At 43.0% G+C, this 22,698-nt stretch overlaps 2 protein-coding genes across 4 annotated transcripts in view; one reads left to right on the forward strand and one right to left on the reverse strand.

Moving 5' to 3' along the window:
- AVL9 (AVL9 cell migration associated) overlaps positions 1 to 22,698 on the reverse strand; it is a 110,258-nt gene that overhangs the window by 72,925 nt on the left and 14,635 nt on the right. The gene's annotated exons all lie outside the window — the stretch shown is intronic.
- LSM5 (LSM5 homolog, U6 small nuclear RNA and mRNA degradation associated) overlaps positions 19,315 to 22,698 on the forward strand; it is a 28,263-nt gene continuing 24,879 nt past the window's right edge. The window contains exon 1 of the mRNA XM_017876408.1: positions 19,315 to 19,653. Within this exon, the coding sequence (XP_017731897.1) occupies positions 19,623 to 19,653 (31 nt within the window). The 5' untranslated portion in view covers positions 19,315 to 19,622. The remainder of the gene's footprint in view (positions 19,654 to 22,698) is intronic.

The following is a 22,698-nucleotide window of genomic DNA, read 5'->3' on the forward strand; positions in this document are numbered from 1 at the left end:
AAAAAAAAAAAAAAAAAAAAAAAGGTTTGGGTTCCCAGCAGGGAGTCGAGCCAAGGGACTAAGACTCTTTTGTTCATTTTTATCAATTTTCATCTTAATTGGCCTCAGCATTGCCCCAGGCAATGTCAGCTTTCTCATAACCCTTGCCTTCTGATTTTTTTTCCCCTTAATCTTCCAATCTGGGGCAAATGGTGAATAACCATCCCAAAATTTCTATCATCCTTCTGGGGCTAGTCCTTTGGCTGCCTTTTTGCTTTCCTTTTCCTTTTGGTTAATTACCCCAATGTTTTATTAACCATCTGTAGACCCATGAGGGACAGCAAATTTGATAAGGCTTCTGTATTCAAGTCCATTTTCATGCTGCTGATTCATACCCAAGGCTGGGAAGAAAAAAAGGTTTAATTGGACTTATAGTTCCACATGGCTGGGGAGGCCTCAGAATTATGGCGGGAGGCAAAAGGCACTTACTACATGGCAGTGGCAAGAGTAAATGAGGAAGAAACAAAAGCAGAAACCTCTGAGAAGCCCATCAGAGCTCTTGAGACTTCTTCACTATCACGAGAATAGCATAGAAAAGACAGGCTGCCATGATTCAATTACTTTCCCCTGGGTCTCTCCCACAACACATGTGAATTCTGGGAGATACAATTTGAGTTGAGATTTGGGTGGGGACACAGCCAAACCATATCATTCCGCCCCTGCACCCTCCAAATCTCATGTCTTTCCGTTTCAAAAACAATCATGCCTTCCCAGCAGTCCCCCAAAGTCTTAACTCATTTCAGCATTAACCTAGAAGTCCACAGTCCAAAGTCTCATCTGAGACAAGGCAAGTCTCTTCTGCCTATGGGCCTGTAAAATCAAAAGCAAGCTAGTTGCTTCCTAGATACAATGGGGGTGCAGGTATTGGGTAATATATAGCCATTCCAAATGGGGGTGCAGTTATTGGGTAAATACAGCCATTCCAAATGGGAGAAATTGGCCCAAACAATGGGGTTATGGGTCCCATGCAAGTCCAGAATTCAGTGGGGCAGTCAAATTTTAAAGCTCCAAAATGATCTCCTTTGACTCCAGGTCTCAAATCCAGAGATACTGATGCAAGAGGTGAGTTTCCATGGTCTTGGGCAGCTCCACCCCTGTGGCTTTGCAGGGAACAGCCTCCCTCCCAGCTGCTTTCATGGGCAGGCGTTAAGTATCTGCGGCTTTTCCATGCGCATGGTGCAAGCTGTCAGTGGATCTACCATTCTGGGGTCTAGAAGATGGTGGCCCTCTTCTCACAACTCTACCAGGCAGTGCCCAATAGGGACTCTGTGTGGGGGCTCCAACCCCACATTTCCCTTCCACGCTGCCCTAGCAGAGGTTCTCTCTGAGGGCCCGGCCCCTGTAGCAAACTTTTGCCTGGGCATCCAGACATTTCCATACATCTTCTGAAATCTAGGTGAAGGTTCCCAAACCTCAATTCTTTGACTTCTGTGCACCTGCAGGCTCAACACCATGTGGAAGCTGCCAAAGCTTGGGACTTCCACCCTCTGAGGCCACAACCTGAGCTGTACATTGGCCCCTTTCAGCCACAGCTGAAGCAGCAGGCTGGGACACAGGGCGCCACATCCCTAGACTGCACACAGCGTGGGGACCCTGGGTCAGGCCCACAAAACCACTTTTTCCTCCTGGGCTTCAGGGCTTGTGATGGGAGGGGCTGCGGTGAAGGTCTCTGGCATGGCCTGGAGACATCTTCCCCATGGTCTTGGGGACTAACATTAGGCTCCTTGCTACTTATGCAAATTTCTGCAGCCGGCTTGAATTTCTCCCCAGAAAATGGGTTTTTCTTTTCTATCGCATAATCAGGCTGCAAATTTTCCAAACTTTTATGCTCTGCTTCCCTTATAAAACTAAATGTCTTTAACAGTACCCAAATCACCTCTTGAAAGCTTTGCTGCTTGGAAATTTCTTCCACCAGATACCCTAAATCATCTTTCTTAAGTGTAAAGCTCCACAAATCTCTAGGGCAGGGGAAAAAATGCCACCAGTCTCTTCTAAAACATAGCAAAAGTCACCATTACTCCAGTTCCCAACAAGTTCCTCATCTCCATCTAAGACCACCTCAGCCTGGACCTTATTGTCCATATCGTTATCAGTATTTTGGGCAAAGCCATTCTCTAGGAAGTTCCAAACTGTCCCACATTTTCCTGTCTTCTTCTGAGTCCTCCAAACTGTTCCAACCTCTGCCTGTTACCCAGTTCCAAAGTTGCTTCTACATTTTCAAGTATATTTTCAGCAGTGCCCCACTCTACCAGTACCAGTTTACTGTATTAGTCTGTTTTCGTGCTGCTGATAAAGACATACCCAAGACTGGGAAGGAAAGGAGTTTTAATTGGACTAACAGTTCCATATGGCTGGGGAGGCCTCAGAATCATGATGGGAGGCTAAAGGCAATTATTACATGGTGGCGGCAAGAGAAAATGAGGAAGGAGCAAAAGCGGAAATCCCTGATAAACCCGTCAGATCTCATGAGACTTATTCACTATCATGAGAATAGCATGGGAAAGACTGGACCCCATGATTCAGTTACCTCCTCCTGGATCCCTCCCACAACAGGTGTGAATTCTGGGAGATACAATTCAAGTTGAGATTTGGGTGGGGATGCAGCCCAATTACCCCAATGTTTTATTAACCATCTGTAAACCCATGAGGGACAGCAAATTTGATAAAGCTTCTCACACAGTCATATGATTCTGTAGGGGGGTACCCATGTAAAAGGTGCCCCTCTCAGCCGAAAATTTACCATGACGTGGGTTATAGGCATATTCAGTGGGAGAATATCCCACTTTTACTCCCAGGTACTCAGGAGGCTGAGGAAGGAGAATCTCTTTTTTTTTTTTTTTTTAGGAGAATCTCTTGAACCTGGGAGCCGGAGCTTGCAGGGAGCCGAGATCGCTCCACTGCACTCCAGCCTGGACGACAGAGCGAGACTCCGTCTCAAAAAAAAAAAAAAAAGAGTAACAGCTAAGAAACATAGAAGTACTAATAGACAAATCACCATTTAGCATAATATAGTTTTTAAAAGATTTTAAACTACCGCAGGGAATTTTTAGATTAAGTTTACCAAATTAATCTTACCAAAGACCGCCAAAGTCATGTGAATTAAAAGGCATCTAAGCTAGCTTCTATCAGTCTGAAAGCCCTTACGTTTTCTTTTTTGAGACAGAGTCTCATTCTGTCACCCAATCTGGAGTGCAGTGGCGCAGTCTCAGCTCACTGCAACCTCCACCTCCTGGGTTCAAGCGATTCTCCTGCCTCAGGCTCCTGAGTAGCACAGGCACCTGCCACCACGCCCAGGTAATTTTTTGTATTTTTAGTAGAGATGGGGTTTCACCATGTTGGCCAGGCTGGTCTCGAACTCTTTACCTTGTGCTCCGCCCATCTTGGCCTCCCAAAGTGCTGGGATTACAGGCGTGAACCACGCCCGGCCAAGTCCTTACATTTCTTTAAGTCAAATTAGAACTCTTTCACACAGTTTAATAGCGAAATATCACTTCCACATGGCACATATAATCATAGATATAACAGACATGCAGACAAAAGCAGATCCAAAAGATTTTCATTTGCTTTTCAAAATTTTCTTCTATACTGTGTAAAGCTCCACAAATACTGATAATTCAGCTTCTGAGACATTTGAATAGTTTCAAAAGAAACAGATCATTGAATTTTAAAATTAAAACTTCTTCCACTAAGAGTTAATCAATTTTCTAATATCTTGTTTTTTTTTTTTTTTTTTTTTGAGATGGACGTCTCGCGCTCCTGTAAGGCCCAGGCTGGAGTGGCACTTTCTTGCTTTTTCGGGGTGCAGCCTGGCCAGATCTCAGCCTCAGCTGCAACAGTCCGTCTACCCGGTTTACGCCATTCCCTGCCTCAGCCTCCTGACAGTAGGCTGGGACTCAGCAGGCCACCCGCCACCTCACCGGCTACGTAGTTTTTTTTGTACTTTTAGTAGAGACGGGGGTTTGCACCCCATGTTAACCCAGGAATAGGTCTCGATCTCCTGACCGTCGTGATCCGTGCCATCCTCGGCCTCGCCAAAAGTGCTGGGATTCAAGGCTTGCCCTGTGCCCGGCCATATCTTGTTTTAACAAATTCTTGAGTGTATTTTTAATACTCAAGTCCAATTTTTTAGAAAAACTATTATAATTTCCTTTCATTATAGTCAATTAATCACATAACATTCTTATAAATTCCCTTTTTACCAACCGTATTATGACTTAGACCATTCACGACATGCTCGGACTTTCTAGTTTGTCCTACATATCCTTCTTTCTTAAACAACCCTGTCATTTTATTTTAGGAAAAAAATTCACCATAAAAGATTCTTTCTCACATATTTTACTTTGAGCTTTCTTACCAAAAATACCTCTTCGATTATGTAACTTCTTTCTTATTTCCTGGTTCCTCTTTTTTTACACATAACCTTTAAAGCTTTGAATTAGACAAAAATTACCTTTTAATAAGAGCATACCTTTTTTTTCAGAAACAATGTTTTCCTACAATATAATTTTTTAATTGGAAAATATCCAAACATTTAATGAAATATGTATTTAATTTTACATTTTAAGTTATGACAAGTTTGTCTATAAGTATTTATTCCATTACATTTAACTAATTATTTTATTTTAATCGTTTACCTAGATTATTTATGAAAACTGCAAATAGTCATCATTTAAAGTTATTTCCCTGTCAACCATTTTACAGTCTGTGAATTTCAGGTGTTTACCTAAGTAAGAAACTTAAGATTAAATATATGGTTATTTTACCACATAATTCAAGATTTGGTTATTTTCACTAAACTAATATTAATGTCTTCATTATTAAAAATTACACAGCACAGCCAGGTGTGGTGGCTTACACGTGTAAATCCCAGCACTTTGGGAGTCGAGTTGGTCGGATCACTTGATGCCAGGAGTTTGAGACCAGCCTGGCCAACATGGCGAAACTCTGCCTCTACTAAAAATACAAAAAGTCGGGCATGGTGGCACATGCCTGTAGTCCCAGCTACTCAAGAGGCTGAGGCAGAGAATCGCTTGAACCTGGGTGGTAGAGGTTGCAGTGAGCCAAGATCGCACCACTGCACTCCAGTCAAGGTGACAGAACAAGACTCTGTTTCAAAAAAATGCCAAGAACACAAGCAAAGATCATTCTGTTTTGGGCTGGGTTTATAGTTTAATAATGCTTATGCCAAATTTTGACATCTTATAGTATATAGCAGGGATAAGTATGAAATCTCTTGATCAATAAATGTAAACAAAAATGTATGCTGACAATTCTTAGGACATTTCTAGTATTACGTTACCAGTAATTTTAAAGCTAGATTAAAGATTTTACTGTTGGCCGGGTGTGGTGGCTCATGCCTATAATCCCAGCACTTTGGGAGGCCAAGGTGGGTGGATCACGAGGTCAGGAGTTCAAGACCAGCCTGGCCAAGATGGTGAAACCCCGTCCCTACTAAAACTACAAAAATTAGCCAGGCATGGTGGCAGGCACCTGTAATCCCAGCTACTAGGAAGGAGAACTGCTTGAACTCGGGCGGCAGAGGTTGCACTGAGCTGAGATCACACCACTGCACTCTATCCTGGGGGACAGAGTGAGACTCTGTCTCAAAAGAAAAAAAAAGAAAAAAGAAAAAAGATTTTACCGTCACGTGAACTTGAAAAGCATTTGGGCTTATTTATGAGTACTCTGTAAGTTTAAGCCACATTTGGTCCCTGTGGCCAAAACACATAACAAAATATGCATATGTACACATAAACACACACATATACACTCACACAAAGATTCTATAGCTTTTACTTCAGAACTCCAGCCAGGAGATATTAATACAAACTCACTGGTTTGCAAAAACAATAACAAAAAGAAATGGTTGAATGCAAACAGTGGATTTTACCTCAGTAGAAAAGTAACAGCAGACTTAAAGCAGGCAGAAAAGAAAGAGATAACTTAGGAACCTTACAGTTGCAGGTTAACCTTTGGGTTCTGAAATTTCCTTGATGTAATTGTGCACAAAAAGACCATAAAGACCATTTTACACAAACACTTGCAAGCAGAGGTGCCATAAAACCAACAGAGTGCCTGAAAGGGGGTCATTCTCCTTGTTTTTCCTCATTCTTAAATTGTTTCCTACCTTTTTTTTAAAAAAGCCTAGGGTTTAGTGGAATGGGTTGAAGTGTGTGGGCTATTGGCAGGACTCCATAGCGTGTTATCCACTGAGCCATTTTTGTCTCCAGAGGTCTAGCACCTCCAGGAGGGCTCAAAGCATGGAATGTCCAGCTCCTATATTCATTTCTTGGACAAGCCTTTTAAAACTAATTTTGTTGAGGGTTCCCTGTAAGGCTGCTACACGTTGCTGGGGCTCAACCCACCAGACACTCCCACTTAAGTCCCTAGTAATCCAGGGGAGCCTTTCAGCTGGGAGAAGCAAAATGCCCTTTAGGGAGCTGAGGAAACTCATCATCTCATTTATCTATGAAAAGGATAATTTCATTTCCTCACACAAATGCCCAGAGAAGCCAATCAAGATTAATTTTGAGAGACAAGGCAATGGAGATGACACTGTAGAATGCACCTCTGAATTAGAATTAGGATCCTAAACAACTTCCTAGGTGGAAAAAACAAAACAGTGAAGACTGCTTCCTGTAAACTGTCCTCAGTCAGATTTAACTTTGTAGCTCTTGTCCACCATTACACACACCAAGGGCAAATCCTCTCACAGTACAAGGTAATCTCTGCTACCCACAAAAGCCAGAGGTGAGGTAATATAATACAGGAAAGCAGAACTTTACACCTGAGAAGAATCTGCCCATGACTCTTGAAACTCCACAAAGAAAACAGAACACCCCCAAATGGGGTGAGTGGTGCCTTTGTTCTGCGTTCTTTAAGGGGTTTGAATCATCTCTAGATTTTTCTTGGTACTGAATATGGCAAAGGGGGGAAGGAGGAATCAGGTAGAAGAAAAGTAAATGAAAGAACAATTTTTTTTTAAAGACAGGAAGCAATCAGAAATGGATTTTTTTTTCTTTTGCAGCAGCAAGGAATTTTAGCTAATTCAGAGAGGCCCTGTTCCCTACAATTTGGAATTTCAGACTTACTAAGTCAGGCAGAATTGGTCAAATCTGATGTGAGAAAGACCAGAACAACAACAAAAACCCCAACAATATGATTACTGAGCACTGTTAACAGTAAGGAGAAATTACGACCAGCTGGATCATAACTTTAACCAAGATGAAACCCCAATTCAGCTACTTACTTAGGAATGGGTCTCAGGCAGAATAGTGCTCTCTACCATTCTAGAAGCAGGAAAACTCAATCTTGCCTTCTCTGTTGGAAGTGAGCTCTAACTCCAGAAAGGAGTTACCTGCCTTCTATCGTCACGGAAGCAGGAAAACTTGTTTTCCTTGTTGGAAGCAAGTAAAACTCTAGAAAAGGAGTTGCACAGCAAAATACACTTTGGATCTCAACCAAATTTGGGGAGATCAGGGATTCTCTAGAGGGAGGAGGGCTCCCAGGCCTCAGCCAATTGTCCTATTGGTTTCGACCATAAAGATTGCTAAAAGCTGGTACTAAATATCAATAGATTCGTCAAAGATTGAGGCCACCTATACTCAGTCTCTTCCATTGGTCACCAATTTGTAAACCAAAAAGTATCTGAGACAAGTCTGAATCAATTTAGAAAGTTTATTTTGCCAAGGTTAAGGATGCACCTGTGACACAGCCTTAGAAGGTCCTGAGGACACATGCCCAAGGTGGTTGGGCTCCAGCTTGCTTTTATACATTTTAAGGAGACATAATACATTGTGGGGAAAAGAAAGAGAGATCAGATTGCTACTGTGTCTACGTAGAAAAAGGAAGACATAAGAAACTCCATTCTGATTTGCACTAAGAAAAATTGTTCTGCTTTGAGATGCTGTTAATCTGTAACTCTTGTCCCAACCCTGTGCTCACAAAGACATGTGCTGTATTGACTCAAGGCTTAAGGAATTTAGGGCTGTGCAGGCTATGCTTTGTTAAAAATGTGATTGCAGGCAGTATGCTTTGTGAAAGTCATCGCCATTCTCCATTCTCTATTAACCAGAGACACAATGCACTGGGGAAGGCTGTAGGTACCGCTGTCCAAGAAAGCCTGGGTATTGTCCAGGTTTCCCCCCAGAGACAGCCTAAGATATGGCCTCGTGGGAAGGGAAAGACCTTACAGCCCCACAGCCCGGCACCCGTAAAGGGTCAGTGCTGAGGAGGATTAGTGAAAGAGGAAGACCTCTATGCAGCTGAGATAAAAGGAACGCATTTGTCTCCTGCACATCTCTGGGAATGGAATGACTTGGTGTAAAACCAAGCATACATTCATTTCTGAGATAGGGGAAAACCACCTTATGGCTGGAGGCGAGACATCATGGTGGCAATACTGCTCTGTTACTCTTTACTGCACTGAGATGTTCATGTAAAGTTAAACATAAATCTAGCCTACGTGCACATCCGGGCACAACAATTTTCCTTATTTATGACACAGATTCCTTTGCTCACATGTTTTTCCGCTGACCCTCTCTCCCCACCATCAGCCTATAGTTATGCCACATTCCCCTCGCCAAGATAGTAAAGATGGTAATCAATAAATACTGAGGGAACTCAGAGACCAGCACCGGTGCAGGTCCTAACTTTCTGAGCACCGGTCCCCTTGAGGAAAGAAAAAGACCCTCTCACATTGTTTTGTACTCAGTACCTGTTTTAAGAAAAAAACAAGGAAGTAAAACCAAAGACAGGCAGCCTGGCGCCAGGCCCAAAACCAGGCCTGGGTCTGCCTGGTCTAAACCCAGTAGTTAAAAATCAACTCATAACTTAGAAACCCATGTTATTCATAGATTCCAGATATTGTATAAAAGAACATTGTGAAACTCCCTGCCCTGTTCTGTTTCTGACTATCAGTGCATGAAACCCCTGTCATATATCCCCTAGATTGCCCAATCAATCACGACCCTTTCCTATGAAATCTTTAGTGTTGTGAGCCCTTAAAAGGGACAGAAATTGTGCACTTGGGGAGCTCGGATTTTAAGGCAGTAGCTTGCCGATGCTCCCAGCTGAATAAAGCCCTTCGTTCAACAACTTGGTGTCTGAGAGGTTTTGTCTGTGGCTAGTCCTGCTACATTTCTTGGTTCCTTGACGGGGAACCCAGGTAACTGACAGACGGCCGAGGCAGCCCCTTAGGCGGCTTAGGCCTGCCCTGTGGAGCATCCCTGTGGGGGACTCCAGCCAGCCTGAGTGACTCAATCCAAAGAGCGCCCCTGGGTACGCAACTGCCCCAGTGGAACGCCTCACCAGAGCAGCGCGTAGCAGGCCCCCGCTGAGGATTAACACAGTGCCTGAACACTGGGATGGAACTGGCACTTGGAGTCTGGACATCTGAAACTTGGTAAGACTAGTCTTTGGAACTTGCCCACTCCATTTGAGTGGAAGCGTGGCCTGATCATCCATGGCATGCCTTTATTGGCACTTTGGTATTGGTTTTAGTTTTGACTTTGTTTGAATTGCTTGACAGGACTGGTCTTGGGAACTTGCCTACTCCATTTGAGTGGAAGTGTAGCCTGATCACCCACGGCGTGCCTGTATTGGCACTTTGGTATTGGTTTTAGTTTTGACTTTGTTTGAATTGGCTTGACCAGGACTGGTCTTGGGAACTTGCCTACTCCATTGAGTGGAAGTGTAGCCTGATCACTCATGGCCATGCCTTTATTGGGCACTTCCGGGGACTGGTCTTGGGAAACTTGCGCTAGCTCGCATTTGAGTGGAAGCGTGGCCCCTGATCACCCAAACCGGCGTGCCTGTATTGCACTTTGGTTTTTGTTTTTGACTTGACTTGGATTGGGCTTGGATACTTTGGTTTTGGTTTTGAACTGGCTGGATTTCTGGATCCTCCTGATTTTAGTTTTGATTTTGGTTTGGTGTAAACTGCAAAAGTGTGTGTGTGCCCTTTTTTACCTGTTTTTTTTGTTTGTTTTGTTTCTGGTGTGTGTGTGGGTGTGAGTGTAGTGTTTTTGTCTCGAAGAAGGCACAGGTCAGGGCAAGGGCAAATACAGCCCACGGCCCACTAGGAATAATGTTGAAAAAAAAATTCAAGAGGGAAAAAGGGAAGAGGCAGAAATTTACATTAAAAAGAATGTTATGTGGTAAATTATTGTCTTGAATAAATTAACTGGTTGTCGTTAAAGAAACAAAATGTTTGTAATAAGTCAGAAAGTTGAGACAAGTCGAAAAATTGTCCTGCGAAGTCATGAAATGAAAAAAACTGTTAAAAAAAAATTTTTATGCAAAAAATGTTGTATAATTAAAGTAAGCAAGCGCCTCCTGAGTACTACTGAAGAAACAGTTTATGTGGGGCAAGTGTATAAAAAAAGTAAAAGCACAGCCTTCGGTAAAAGATTACAAGGATTGGGAGGCGGAGAGCGGGCAGGTTCAACCCGAGTCAGGAGATCGAGACCATCGCTGGCTAACAGCAGTGAACTCTGTCTCTACTAAAAAATACAAAAAACTACTAGGGCGAGGTGGCAGGCGCATGTAGTCCCCAGCTAGCTCCCGGAGGCTAAGGCAGGAGAAATGGCGGTAAACCTGGGAGGCGGAGCTTGCAGTGAGCTGAGATGCGGCAGTCAGCTGCACTGCCAGCGCTGGGCGCAGCAGAGTGAGAGCTCCGCACAAAAAAAAAAAAAAAAAAAAAAAAAGATTATAAGGAGGTGCATAAGATGGGATTTCACCTTACAGTGGAAGGAAAAAAACGTTTTGAAAGTTTAAGCAAGTTTTAAAACGTTAATTGTAAAGAAAATTCTGTGTATAAACATATTAGCTAAAGTTTAAAAGGTACCATCCAGTTTTTCTGTGAACTGGACATTAAAGTAAAATGCAACAGGTTTTCTTAAAGCATCAACCCGCTCTTTAACAAAATTATGAAAGGTTAAAAGGAGTCTATAAAATCTTACCTTATGGTCAAACATAAAAAATTGGATAAATATGTCTACAAGGTTTTATTAAAATTAAGTTAAATATTAATAACACACTAATATAAAGGTAAAATTTAGCTTATCTGGTATAAAAATCATACCAGAAGCATTATTAAACATAAAATGGTGTTTAACTTTCTTTGATCTAAAACTAATAAAATAGGTGCTAAAGGAAACATTCATTTTACTACAGGATCATAGAAGTTAAAGACTTAAAACAAACTTTGGCAATTAAGACAACATACCAAGATGCAAGTGCCTGGTTGAAATGGATCAAATATTCCATCTGGAGGTTAAATAAAAGCAATTGTTGTGCTTGTGCACATGGCAGGCCAGAGGCCCTGATTGTCCCCCTTCCACTAAGGTGGTCCTCGACCAAGCATAGGCTGTATGGTAGCTCTTTTCCAGGATTCTATAGCCTGGAGTAAAGTCATGCCAAGCTCTCCCTGCTATATCCCGAAGTCCCTGCGGGTCAGCCCCCAAAGGCCATCCAGCTTCTGTCTCCCAACACTAAGTTCACTTCGTGTCTCTCACGGCAGGGAGGAAACTTAGCATTCCTTGAAGACCTGAAACGATGCAGTCAGAGAATTTTCAGAGCTTATCAATCAGTCAGCCCTTGTTCATCCCTGAGCGGATGTGTGGTAGTATTGTCGTGGACCTTTACTGGGCACTCTATGAATAACTAGAGTGGCACCTGCACTTCAGTCCAATTGGCTATCCCTTTCACCCTGGCATTTCATCAACCAGAGAAAAATAATGATAATAATAAGACATCGTAAAGCGAGAGAAGCCCCTTATAAGTCTTTCAACTCTCACATCTATTTAGATGCAATTGGAGCCCTGCAAGGAATACCAGATCAATTTAAAGTCTGAAATCAAATAGTTACAGGATTTACGTCAGTATTTTGGTAGATGACAGTCAATAAAAATGTAGATTAGATAAACCACATCTATTACAACCAACAGCAACGAGCTTTTCATGAGTTAAAAAGAAAAACTCCTGTCGGCCCCAGCCCTGAGCTAACTGACCTGACAAAACTCTTTGCACTCTGTGTCAAAAAGAGAAAAAATGGCAGTTGGAGTTTTAACCCAGACTGTAGGGCCCTGGCCAAGGCCAGTGGCCTGTTTCTCAAAACAACTAGACGGGGTTTCCAAAGGCTGGCCCCCATGTCCAAGGGCCCTGGCAGCAACGGTCCTGTTAGCACAAGAAGCAGATAAGCTAACCCTTGGGCAAAACCTGAACATAAAGTCCCCCCATGCTATGGTAATTTTAATAAATACCAAAGGACACCATTAGCTAATGAATGCTAGACTAACTAGATACCAAAGCTTGCTCTGTGAAAATCCCCTCATAACCACTGAAGTTTGCAACACTTTAAATCCTGCCACCTTGCTCCCAGTATCTGACAGCCCTGTTAAACATAACTGTGGGCCAGGTGCGGTAGCTCAAGCCTGTAATCCCCAGCACTTTGGGAGGCCGAGACGGGCGGATCACGAGGTCAGGGGATCGAGACCATCCTGGCTAACACGGTGAAACCCCGTCTCTACTAAAATACAAAAAACTAGCCGGGCGAGGTGGCGGCGCCTGTAGTCCCAGCTACTCGGGAGGCTGAGGCAGGAGAATGGCGTGAACCCGGGAGGCGGAGCTTGCAGTGAGCTGAGATCTGGCCACTGCACTCCAGCCTGGGTGACAGAGTGAGACTCCGTCTCAAAAAAAAAAAAAAACATAACTGTGTAGAGGTAGGTGTTAGACTCTGTCTATTCTAGAAGACCAGATATTCGAGACCAGACATAGGCATCGGTAGATTAGGAGTTATACATGGACGGAAGCAGCTTCATCAACTCGCAAGGAGAAAGGTGCGCAGGATATGCGGTAGTAACCTTAGACGATGTTGTTGAAGCTAAGCCATTGCTCCAGGGCACTTCGGCCCAAAAAGCAGAACTCATTGCTCTAACTCAGTGAAGGCTCTGAAACTCAGTGAAGGTAAGACTGTAAACATCTACACTGATTCTCGATATGCCTTTCTAACCCTTCAAGTACATGGAGCATTGTATAAAGAAAAAGGCCTGTTAAATTCTAGGGGAAAAGATAAAATATCGACAAGAAATTCTACAATTATTAGAAGCATCGTGAAAACCACAAAAGGGGGCAGTCATGCATTGCAAGAGACACCAGCGAGTTTCCACCTTGGTAAGCCAAGGAAACTCCCCAGCAGACACAGAGGTACGAAAAGCAGCATCTACTTCTTACCGGGGATCAGTCACAGCCCCACTACTCCCTCAAATGCTTGATCTGGTGCCAACTTATTCTAAAGAGGAAAAAGATTTTCTTCAGACAGAAGGAGGGCAAACAATAAAGGAAGGATGGATAAAGTTACCAGATAGAAGAATAGCTATGCTGCAGCTGTTAGGAGCCGCAGTCGTGCTGGCTGTACATGAAACTACCCATTTAGGTTAAGAATCACTTGAAAAGCTGTTAGGCCGGTATTTCTACATCTCACACTTGCCAGCTCTTGCTACAACAGTAGAGTTACCTGTGGACAGCACAATGCAAAGCAAGGCCCCTCTGTGCCTCCGGGCATACAAGCCTACAGAGCGGCTCCTTTTGAAGATCTTCAAGTGGACTTCACAGAGATGCCTAAATGCAGAGGTAACAAGTATTTACTGGTTCCAGTGTGTACTTACTCTAGGTAAGTGGAGGCTTATCCAACACAAACTGAAAAAGTTTGTGAAGCAACCTGTGTGCTTCTTCGAGATCGCATCCCTAGGTTTAGACTGCCTCTACGAATCGGCTCAGATAATAGGCCGGCATTTGTGGCTGACTTGGCACAGAAGAAGGCAAAGGTATTAAGAATCTCATAGACGTTACATGCCGCTTATTGACCTCAGAGTTCCGGAAAGGTAGAGTGAATGAATCAAACTGTCAAAAATAGTTAAAAGAAAGTATGTCAAGAGGCAAGATTAAAATGGATACAAGCCCTTCCTATAGTATTGTTTAAAATTAGGTGTACCCCTCTAAGAAAACAGGATACTCCCCCTATGAAATTCTGTATCATAGGCCTCCTCCTATACTGCAAGGACTTCTGGGTACTCCCCAAGAGTTAGGTAAGATTAAATTACAGTGGCAACTCCAGGCCTTGAGGAAAATTACCCAGACTATCTCAACTTAGGTAAATGAGAGGTGCCCAGTCAGCTTATTCTCCCCAGTTCACCCTTTTTCTCCAGGTGACTATGTGTGTATCAAGGACTGGAACGTGGCTCCAATGCGGCCACAGTGGAAAGGACCCCAGACCATTATCCTGACCACTCCCACAGCTGTAAAGGTAGAAGGAATCCCAGCCTGGATTCACCACAGTTGCATGAAGCCTGCAGCCGCTGAGACCTAGGAGGCCAAACCAAGCCTGGACAATCCCTGCAAAGTGACCCTGAGGAAAACGACAAGCCCTGCTCCAGTCACACCCGGAAGCTGACTGGTCTACGCATAGCCTAAGCATAAGGAAAATCGTCGTGGGACTTATTTTCCTTATAACATGGACCTCTGTGGTAAAAGCTTCTACTTCTTCTTCCCACACAGAGGACTGCCTTCAGTGTATACATCAGGTCACTGAGGTAGGACAAGTTAAGACAATCTTTTTATTTTACAGCTATTATGAATGCCTAAGAACTCCAAAAGGAACCTGTTTGTATAATGACCCCCAGTACAAAGTATGTAATCCAGGAAGTGACCAGCCCTCTGAACCTTCCATGATTACAGTCTTTGAAGTAAGACTAAGGACTGGTCCTTTCTTAAAGGACACAAGTAAAGTAATAGCTAGAACAGAAGAGAGGTCCCCAAAAATGTAACCTTAAAATTTGATGCCTGTGCCGCTATTAATCGTAAGCAGCATAGGATAGGATGCAGTTCTCTAGATTAGGAAAAAAGTTACACAGCAAAACATAAGTATATCTGTCAAGAATCATATTCATGTGAGATGTGTCAGTACTAGTCTTGTGTCATTTAGGCTACGTAGAAAGATAAAAAAGATCCTGTTTGGCCCCAAAAAGGAAAAGTTGGCCCCTCCTGCACGAGTAGGAGCTGCAACCCTTTAGAATTAGTAATCACAACCCCTCAGACCCAAAATAGAATAAAATACGTAACATTAAGCATTGACGGAAAAGGACTAGATCCTAGCGTAAGCATCTTATAAAAGGAGAGGTTCAGAGACGCTCTCCAGAACCAGTATTTCAGACTTTCTATGATGAACTAAAGGTGCCAGTACCTGAGATTCCAGGAAAAACTAAAAATTTGTTTTTGCATTTAGCTGAACATGTAGCCCAGTCTCTAAAAGTCACTTCTTGTTATGTTTGTGGAGGAACCATAACAGGAGATCAATGGCCATAGGAAGCCCAAGAATTAGTTCCTACAGACCCAGTTCCTGATGAATTCCCGGCCCAAAAGAACCACCCTGACAATTTTTAGGTTCTAAAAGCCTCAATTATTAGACAGTATTGCATAGCTAAAGAAGGGAAAAGGTTCACTCATCCTGTAGGGCAGCTTAGTTGTCTTAGGCAAAAGCTGTATAATGGTACCGCAAAAACAATTACATGGTCGAGTTCCAATTACACAGAAAGAAATCCATTCAGTAAATTTCCTAAGTTGCAGACTGTTTAGGCCTACTCAGAATTCCACCGGGACAGGACAGCCCCTACCCAAGTTATATTGGATATGTAGATGCAGAGCTTATGCTAAGCTGCCTGATCAGTGGACAGGTAGCTGGGTAATTGGCACCATTAAGCCATCTTTCTTCTTACTGCCCATAAAAACAGGTGAACTTCTAGGCTTCCCAGTTTATGCTTCCCGCGAAAAACGAAGCATAGCCACAGGTGATTAGAAAGATGATGAATGGCCCCCAGAAAGAATCATACAATACTACGGACCTGCCACTTGGGCACAAGATGGCTCATAAAGATATCAGACCCCCATCTACATGCTCAACCGAATCATATGGTTACAAGTTGCTTTAGAAATTATTACTAATAAAACCGGTCAAGCCTTGACCGTTCTTGCCCCGCAAGAGACTCAGATAAGAAATGTTATCTATCAAAATAGATTGGCTCTCGACTACTAGCTAGCAGCTGAGAGGTCTATAAGAAATTTAACCTTACTAATTACTGTCTACACATAGATACAAAGGCAAGCAGTTAAAGACATAGTTAAAAATATGACAAAACTGACACATATAGCCCGTACAAGTGCAGCACGAATTCGATCCTGAAGCCATGTTTAAAAATTAGTTCCCAGCACTAGGAGGATTTAAAACTCTTACAATAAAAATTATAATAGTAATAAGAACCTACTTACTGCTCCCTTGTTTGCTACCTGTACTTCTTCAAATGATAAAAAAAAAAAAACTTCATTGCTACCTTAGTTCACCAAAATGCTTCAGCACAAGTGTACTATATGAATCGCTATCAATCTATTGCACAAAACACATAAGTAGCAAAATAAGAGTGAGAACTCCAACTAATAAAATGAGTGAAAGTCTCAAAGGGGGGAAATGAGGAAAGAAAAAGACCCTCTCACATTGTTTTATACTCAGTACCTGTTTTAAGAAAAAAACAAGGAAGTAAAACCAAAGACAGGCAGCCTGGCGCCAGGCCCAAAACCAGGCCTAGGTCTGCCTGGCCTAAACCCAGTAGTTAAAAATCAACTCATTACTTGGAAACCGATGTTATTCATAGATTCCAGATATTGTATAGAAGAACACTGTGAAACTCCCTGCCCTGTTCTGTTTCTGACTATCAGTGCATGAAACCCCTGTCACGTATCCCCTAGATTGCCCAATCACAACCCTTTCCTATGAAACCTTTAGTGTTGTGAGCCCTTAAAAAGGACAGAAATTGTGCACTTGGGGAGCTCGGATTTTAAGGCAGTAGCTTGCTGACGCTCCCAGCTGAATAAAGCCCTTCGTTCTGCAACTTGGTGTCTGAGAGGTTTTGTCTGCGGCTCATCCTGCTACACTTCCTCTATACTTTGTCTCCACGTCGTATTTCTTTTCTCAGTCTTTCGTCTCCACCTTGTGAGAAATACCCACAGGTGTGGAGGGGCAGGCCCCCTTCAATACATCAATCAATACATTAAGATTTACATTGGTTTGATCTGGAAGGGTGGGACAACTCAAAGGGGGAGGCTCCCAAGTCCTAGGTACACTTAAACATATTCTGATTGGCAACTGGTTGAGTTTTCATCTATAGAAAAGAATGTCTGGGTAAAGACAAGGGGTTGTGGAGACCTAGGTTTTATCATGCAGACGAAGGCTCCAAGTATCAGGCTTTAAAGAGAATAGACTGTAAATGTTTCTTATCATATGTAAGGTCTGTGTAGATAGTAATGCTGGAAGGGTATAATGAAGCAAGTCCAACCCCCACCTGGCTTCCTGGCCTGAACCAGTCTTTTCAGGTTAAATTTCAGGGTGCCCTGGCAGAGGAGGGAATCCATTGGGATGGTTGCAGGGGTGCCTTTGAATTTTATTTTTGGTTTACAAAGCCAATACTATGACACCAGGTTTTTGAGAAAAGAAAAGCTTTTCATTGCACGTTACTCAACAAAGAGAGAGGAGTCCAGCTCAAATCTGTCTCCCTATGCTAATTTTAAGGCAGTACTTTTATCAGAAAAGGTTAGGGGGCTGATTCTGGGATTAGCAAGTGATTGGAAGAAGGCAAGGGAACATCTGGAAAGTCCCTCAGACATGCACAACTATCTCTTCGTGTCTCCTCATGGATCCCATAAGCAAATTCAGGGGGAGTTAGTATGAAACGGGGGGAGTTAGTATGAAACACGTGGTAGAAATTTGGGTTGTGATATAAGCAAGTTCATTCTGCATATACTCATTGGCCATATTCTTTTTAACCAATTTTAGCCAATTTCATTCTCTTAGAAGGGGAGGGAGTTTTATTTTAGCAAGTTGTTTCTTTTCTTATCTTCCATCCTGCAAGCTCGAAGATTTCTGTTATTGCTGTCTTCGGCTCTTTGGGGCACGGTTTCAAAGGGCAGAGAGTGTACCAGCTTTGGCCTTATGTTTCTGGTTCCAGTGAACAGAAAGGAATCAAACCGGGGAACACAAGAACTAAGAGGTAAACTACGAAAAGTACAGTTCTACTCTTAAGCTCCTCCTACAAGATCCTGTCCAGAGACATAGGAGGAGGCAAAGATGCTGGTAAGCACTTTGTGCCATCTTGTGCTCCCTCCCACCAGCCCTCTATTTGGCCAAGTTCTAGTCCCACCTGCTTTGTGCCTACTGGCATTCACTTTCTGGTCTTTAGTGTCCTCATCGGTAAAATGAACGTAACATCTCTAATCATCTGCATTCACACAGTGAGGTAAATGATGTGAAAGGGCTTTCAATAAGGTAGTAAGGGAAAGAGACTAGGATACTGACTTCCCATTTTCCCAATTCTTGCTTCAGAACTGCTCTCCTAGGCCCCAAGCCCCCGCCTCTGTTAGCTCCTTGATCAATTTTTGCCTGTGGAGGGGCAAAACTACGTGGTATCCCAAGAACAAGGACCAATAATTACAGACCGATTTATTTTCTTTGCTACTTCCCATGACCACTTTTGAACTGAGAAACTGGGACCATTTCCCTGATTGGTGGGGCCTCCTCAATAGAACAAAAGGGAGCATGTATGTTTCATAATAGGCATTCCGTCAAGAAATGGCCCAAGAAAATAAATGTACGTTTCATAATAGGCATTCCGTGATGGAATGCCCTGAGGAGATAAATGCTGGAGTTCGTCTCAGCACATCTCAGTTATTCATTCTGACTCGTTTGGACAAGTGAGTTACTACAGCACTCATTTGGAAAAATGACCAGAAAGCTACCTCCAATTTCTCGGCCTCAACTCTGGCCTCCATTTCTTTCTGTTCCTTCCGGCTCTGGTGTTCCAGCCCTCCTTCCTCCCCTTACTCCTCAAACTTCCTGCCCTCAGCCTCCTCTCCAGGGCCGTCCAAATTGTTCAATTTTCCAGCCTACCCATTTCCCCCAGCTGACTAATGTTGCCCCTTCCCAGCACTCTACCCCCCAGAACTCCCTGCCCAGCTCTTCCTCTGTTAATTCCTGAGCGTCTGTATGCCGCCGCTCTACTCGTCAGGCATCCCTTTCCAAGTTTCCCCCTATCTGTCCCCCTTGCCCTCCTCATAGCCCCTCTTGCTAGTCCCCTGTACTCTAGTCCCCACACCCTAGTACCCCCCTGCATCTTATGCTAGAGAGATGGCTTCCCTCCTACTGGGGCAGTTCAGAGCTGCCAGGACTGTGGTCTTCCACAACCAGACCTGATGGCTCACAAATCTCACCCTGGCGAGATGGTTTCCCTCATACTGGCGCAGTTTAGAACTGCCAGGATTGTGGATTCTCCCAACGAGACCTGATGGCTCACGAATCTCACCCTGGAGAGATGGCTTCCCTCATACTGGGGCAGTTCACAAGTGCCAGGACTGTGGACTCCCACAACCAGACCTGACGGCTCACAAATCTCACCCTGCAGAGATGGCTTCCCTCCTACTGGGGCAGTTCAGAATTGTCAGGACTGTGGATTCCCAGAAGCCTGATTTGATGGACGTAGAAAATGCAAGATGGTAAACCAACGTTCAGCCTCAGTAAGTTACAAGGACCCCTTTTCCACGACCAGATTCCTGGTTATCTTATTACTAACTCTATTTTGCCTTAATCCTCATTTTGTTAACCCTCTTCAGATTCTTGAGATTACCTTTTTCTAGACAATCTTTTTTTCTTTTTGAGACACAGTCTTATTCTGTTGCCCAGGCTGGAGTACAGTGGTGCAATCTTGGTTCACTGCAACCTCCACCTCTCGGTTCAAGTGATTCTCCCACTTCAGCCTCCCAAGAAGCTGGGATTACAGGCGCCCACCACCACGCCTGGCTAATTTTCTGTATTTTTAGTAGACATGAGGTTTCACTATGTTGGCCAGGCTGGTCTCAAACTCCTGACCTCAAGTGATCGCCCGCCTCAGCCTCCCAAAGTGCTGGGATTACAGGCGTGAGCCACCAGCCTGGCCAACACAGTCTGTTCCTTTTCTCTCCTGTCTAGTCAGCCAGGATACACAAGCCTCTACCTTTGGAACTGGTTTCTCCATGGAACTTGGTCTGAAACCACAAAGTAAACTATAGGACTAGTGACAGAGAAAGAGGAGAGTGAGGAGTAAAAAGCATTAATCTGTTCTCAAGGAGGGTAAGTAGTGTTGATGTGCCCTAGGTTCAAGTCAATGCAAGAACAGGTGATCCCTGAGAACTCACACACAGGGTACAAGGCCCCTGCTATATAGATACAGAGAACTGAGTTTTGTTTTTTATTGTATTTTTTTGGGTCTGGTTCCTCCCAGACTTAATTTTTCTTCATCCTAGAATTCCAGAATCTTGCCAGGGACTTTCTGCCCTTAAGGAAAGTCTCCTGCAAAAAGAGGGAGGGGCCCTCCAGTGCTCTCATCAAAGCTGAGGGTTGAGCCTCCCTCTCAGTTAGCTGCTTCTATGCCACAAAGGGAAAGGTAGCAGAGTCTGGAAGGCACAGCACGTCCAGATCCTACCCAGATGAGAGCATCTGATGAACAGATAATATAAAAAGAAGTGCTCTCCTCAAACTGATCCTTAGATTCAATACAATCTCAATCAAAACTCCAAAAGATATTTTTGCAGAACCTGGCAAGCTGATTATAATTTATATGGAAATGTAAAGAGTCAAGAGTAGCCAAGACTCTCCTAAGAAGAAATTCTTCCTTACCAGGTATCAAAACTTATTACAAAAATTATAATAAGATAGTATAGTACTGGTGCAAGCATAGAAAAATAGACAAATGACACAATACAGAAACAGACTCACACACATGTGGACACCTTAATACCAAAGTAGCATGACAGAACAGTGGAGATAGGACTGTCTTTATATTCCATAAAGTGATCTTAGGTCAACTGGATGCTTAAATGAGTAACTAATGATTTCTACCTCACAATTCATTCAAAAAATCATTTTCAGGTGAAACATAAGATATAATGTGAAAGGATAAAAACAATAAATCTTCTAGAACTGCTCTGCCCATGTATGGATACTGAAAATTCGAGATATGCTATTAAGTAAAATTTGCACTAGAGTTTAATTATTTAGTAGGAAAAAACCACGTGAAATATCTCAATTTTATATTGAAACTTTGAAATAATAATTTGGAATGAGTTAAATAACACAATATTAAAATTAGTTTTATCTGATTATTTTGCTCTCTTAATGTGGATACTATAAATTTTAAATTATGTCTGCAGCTCAGTATTTTTATTAGACAACACTGATCTAGAAGGTAATATAGAAAATATCTTCAGGACATCAAATTAGTAAAATGTCTTAAATGGCATTTAAAAGTACTAACCACAAAGGGAAAGACTAACATAGTTGACCACATTTCAATTATGGTGTAAAAAAGACACCATTAAGATACTGAAAAGGCAAGCGACAGAGAGGGAAAAGAATTTCAGCACATGTAAGTCTTAAAGGGCTTTTTTCAATAATATAAAAGAACTTCAACAAATAAAAAAAAGACAATCCAATAGAAAAACAGGAAAAGACTTTGAGCATGTACTTCACAAAAAGAGGACAGCCCACCAGACCTATAAAAAAGTGTCCAGCCTCATCAACAAATCAAAAAATGTAAAGTAAAACAATGAGATGACACTACATACCCCACCAAAATTACTGTAATTAAAAGGATGGATGATGCCCAGTGTTGGCAAGGGGCATGAAGAACACCAGTGATAAAGTTAATTGGTTCCACTGTTTTGGAAAACAATTTGATATCATCTACTAAAAGCGAAGATAGGTATTCCCTAGAATCCATCACTTCCACTCTTAAGTATATCTCCAACAAAACGATTTGCATATGTGCACCAAGAGACATCTAAAAAATGCTCATGATAGCATTATTTGTAATAGCCCATGATGAAACAACTGAATGCCTGTCAACAGTTGAACAAATAAATAAATAGTGGGGTATCACCAAAGGGAACACTACCTAGTTATGAGAAGAAATTAAACCACAGGAATACGCAACGGCATAGATGAATTCCATAAGCACAATGCTGAACAAAAGAAGCCAAACACAAAAGTACGCATAACACATGATTATATTTCTATAAAGTGAAGAAACAGCTAGAATCATCTATGGTGTTACAAGTGGAGAGGGTGGTTAGCGTTGAGGAAAAAGAAGAGTAGGAAAGGACACAACAGTGGCTTCTGGGGTGCTGTCAATATTCTATTAATATTTCTAGACTTGTGAGGTGATTATACACATTTGTGATCTATATATTGGGAAGGGAAGCACTTTTCTGTGTATGTACGATGTTTCACACTAAACACTTTCTTTTAAAGAATGTGCCTATTGGCCAGGCGCGGTGGCTCACGCCTGTAATCCCAGCACTTTGGGAGGTCGAGGTGGGCGGATCATGAGGTCACGAGATCGAGACCACGGTGAAACCCCGTCTCTACTAAAAATACAAAAAATTAGCCGCGCGCAGTGGCGGGCGCCTGTGGTCCCAGCCACTTGGGAGGCTGAGGCAGGAGGATGGCGTGAACCCTGGAGGCGGACTGTGGTCCCAGCCACTTGGGAGGCTGAGGCAGGAGGATGGCGTGAACCCTGGAGGCGG

This window comes from Rhinopithecus bieti, unplaced genomic scaffold (assembly GCF_001698545.2).
Source record: "Rhinopithecus bieti isolate Rb0 unplaced genomic scaffold, ASM169854v2 scaffold_10015, whole genome shotgun sequence".
In the NCBI taxonomy this organism is placed as follows: Eukaryota; Metazoa; Chordata; class Mammalia; order Primates; family Cercopithecidae; genus Rhinopithecus; species Rhinopithecus bieti.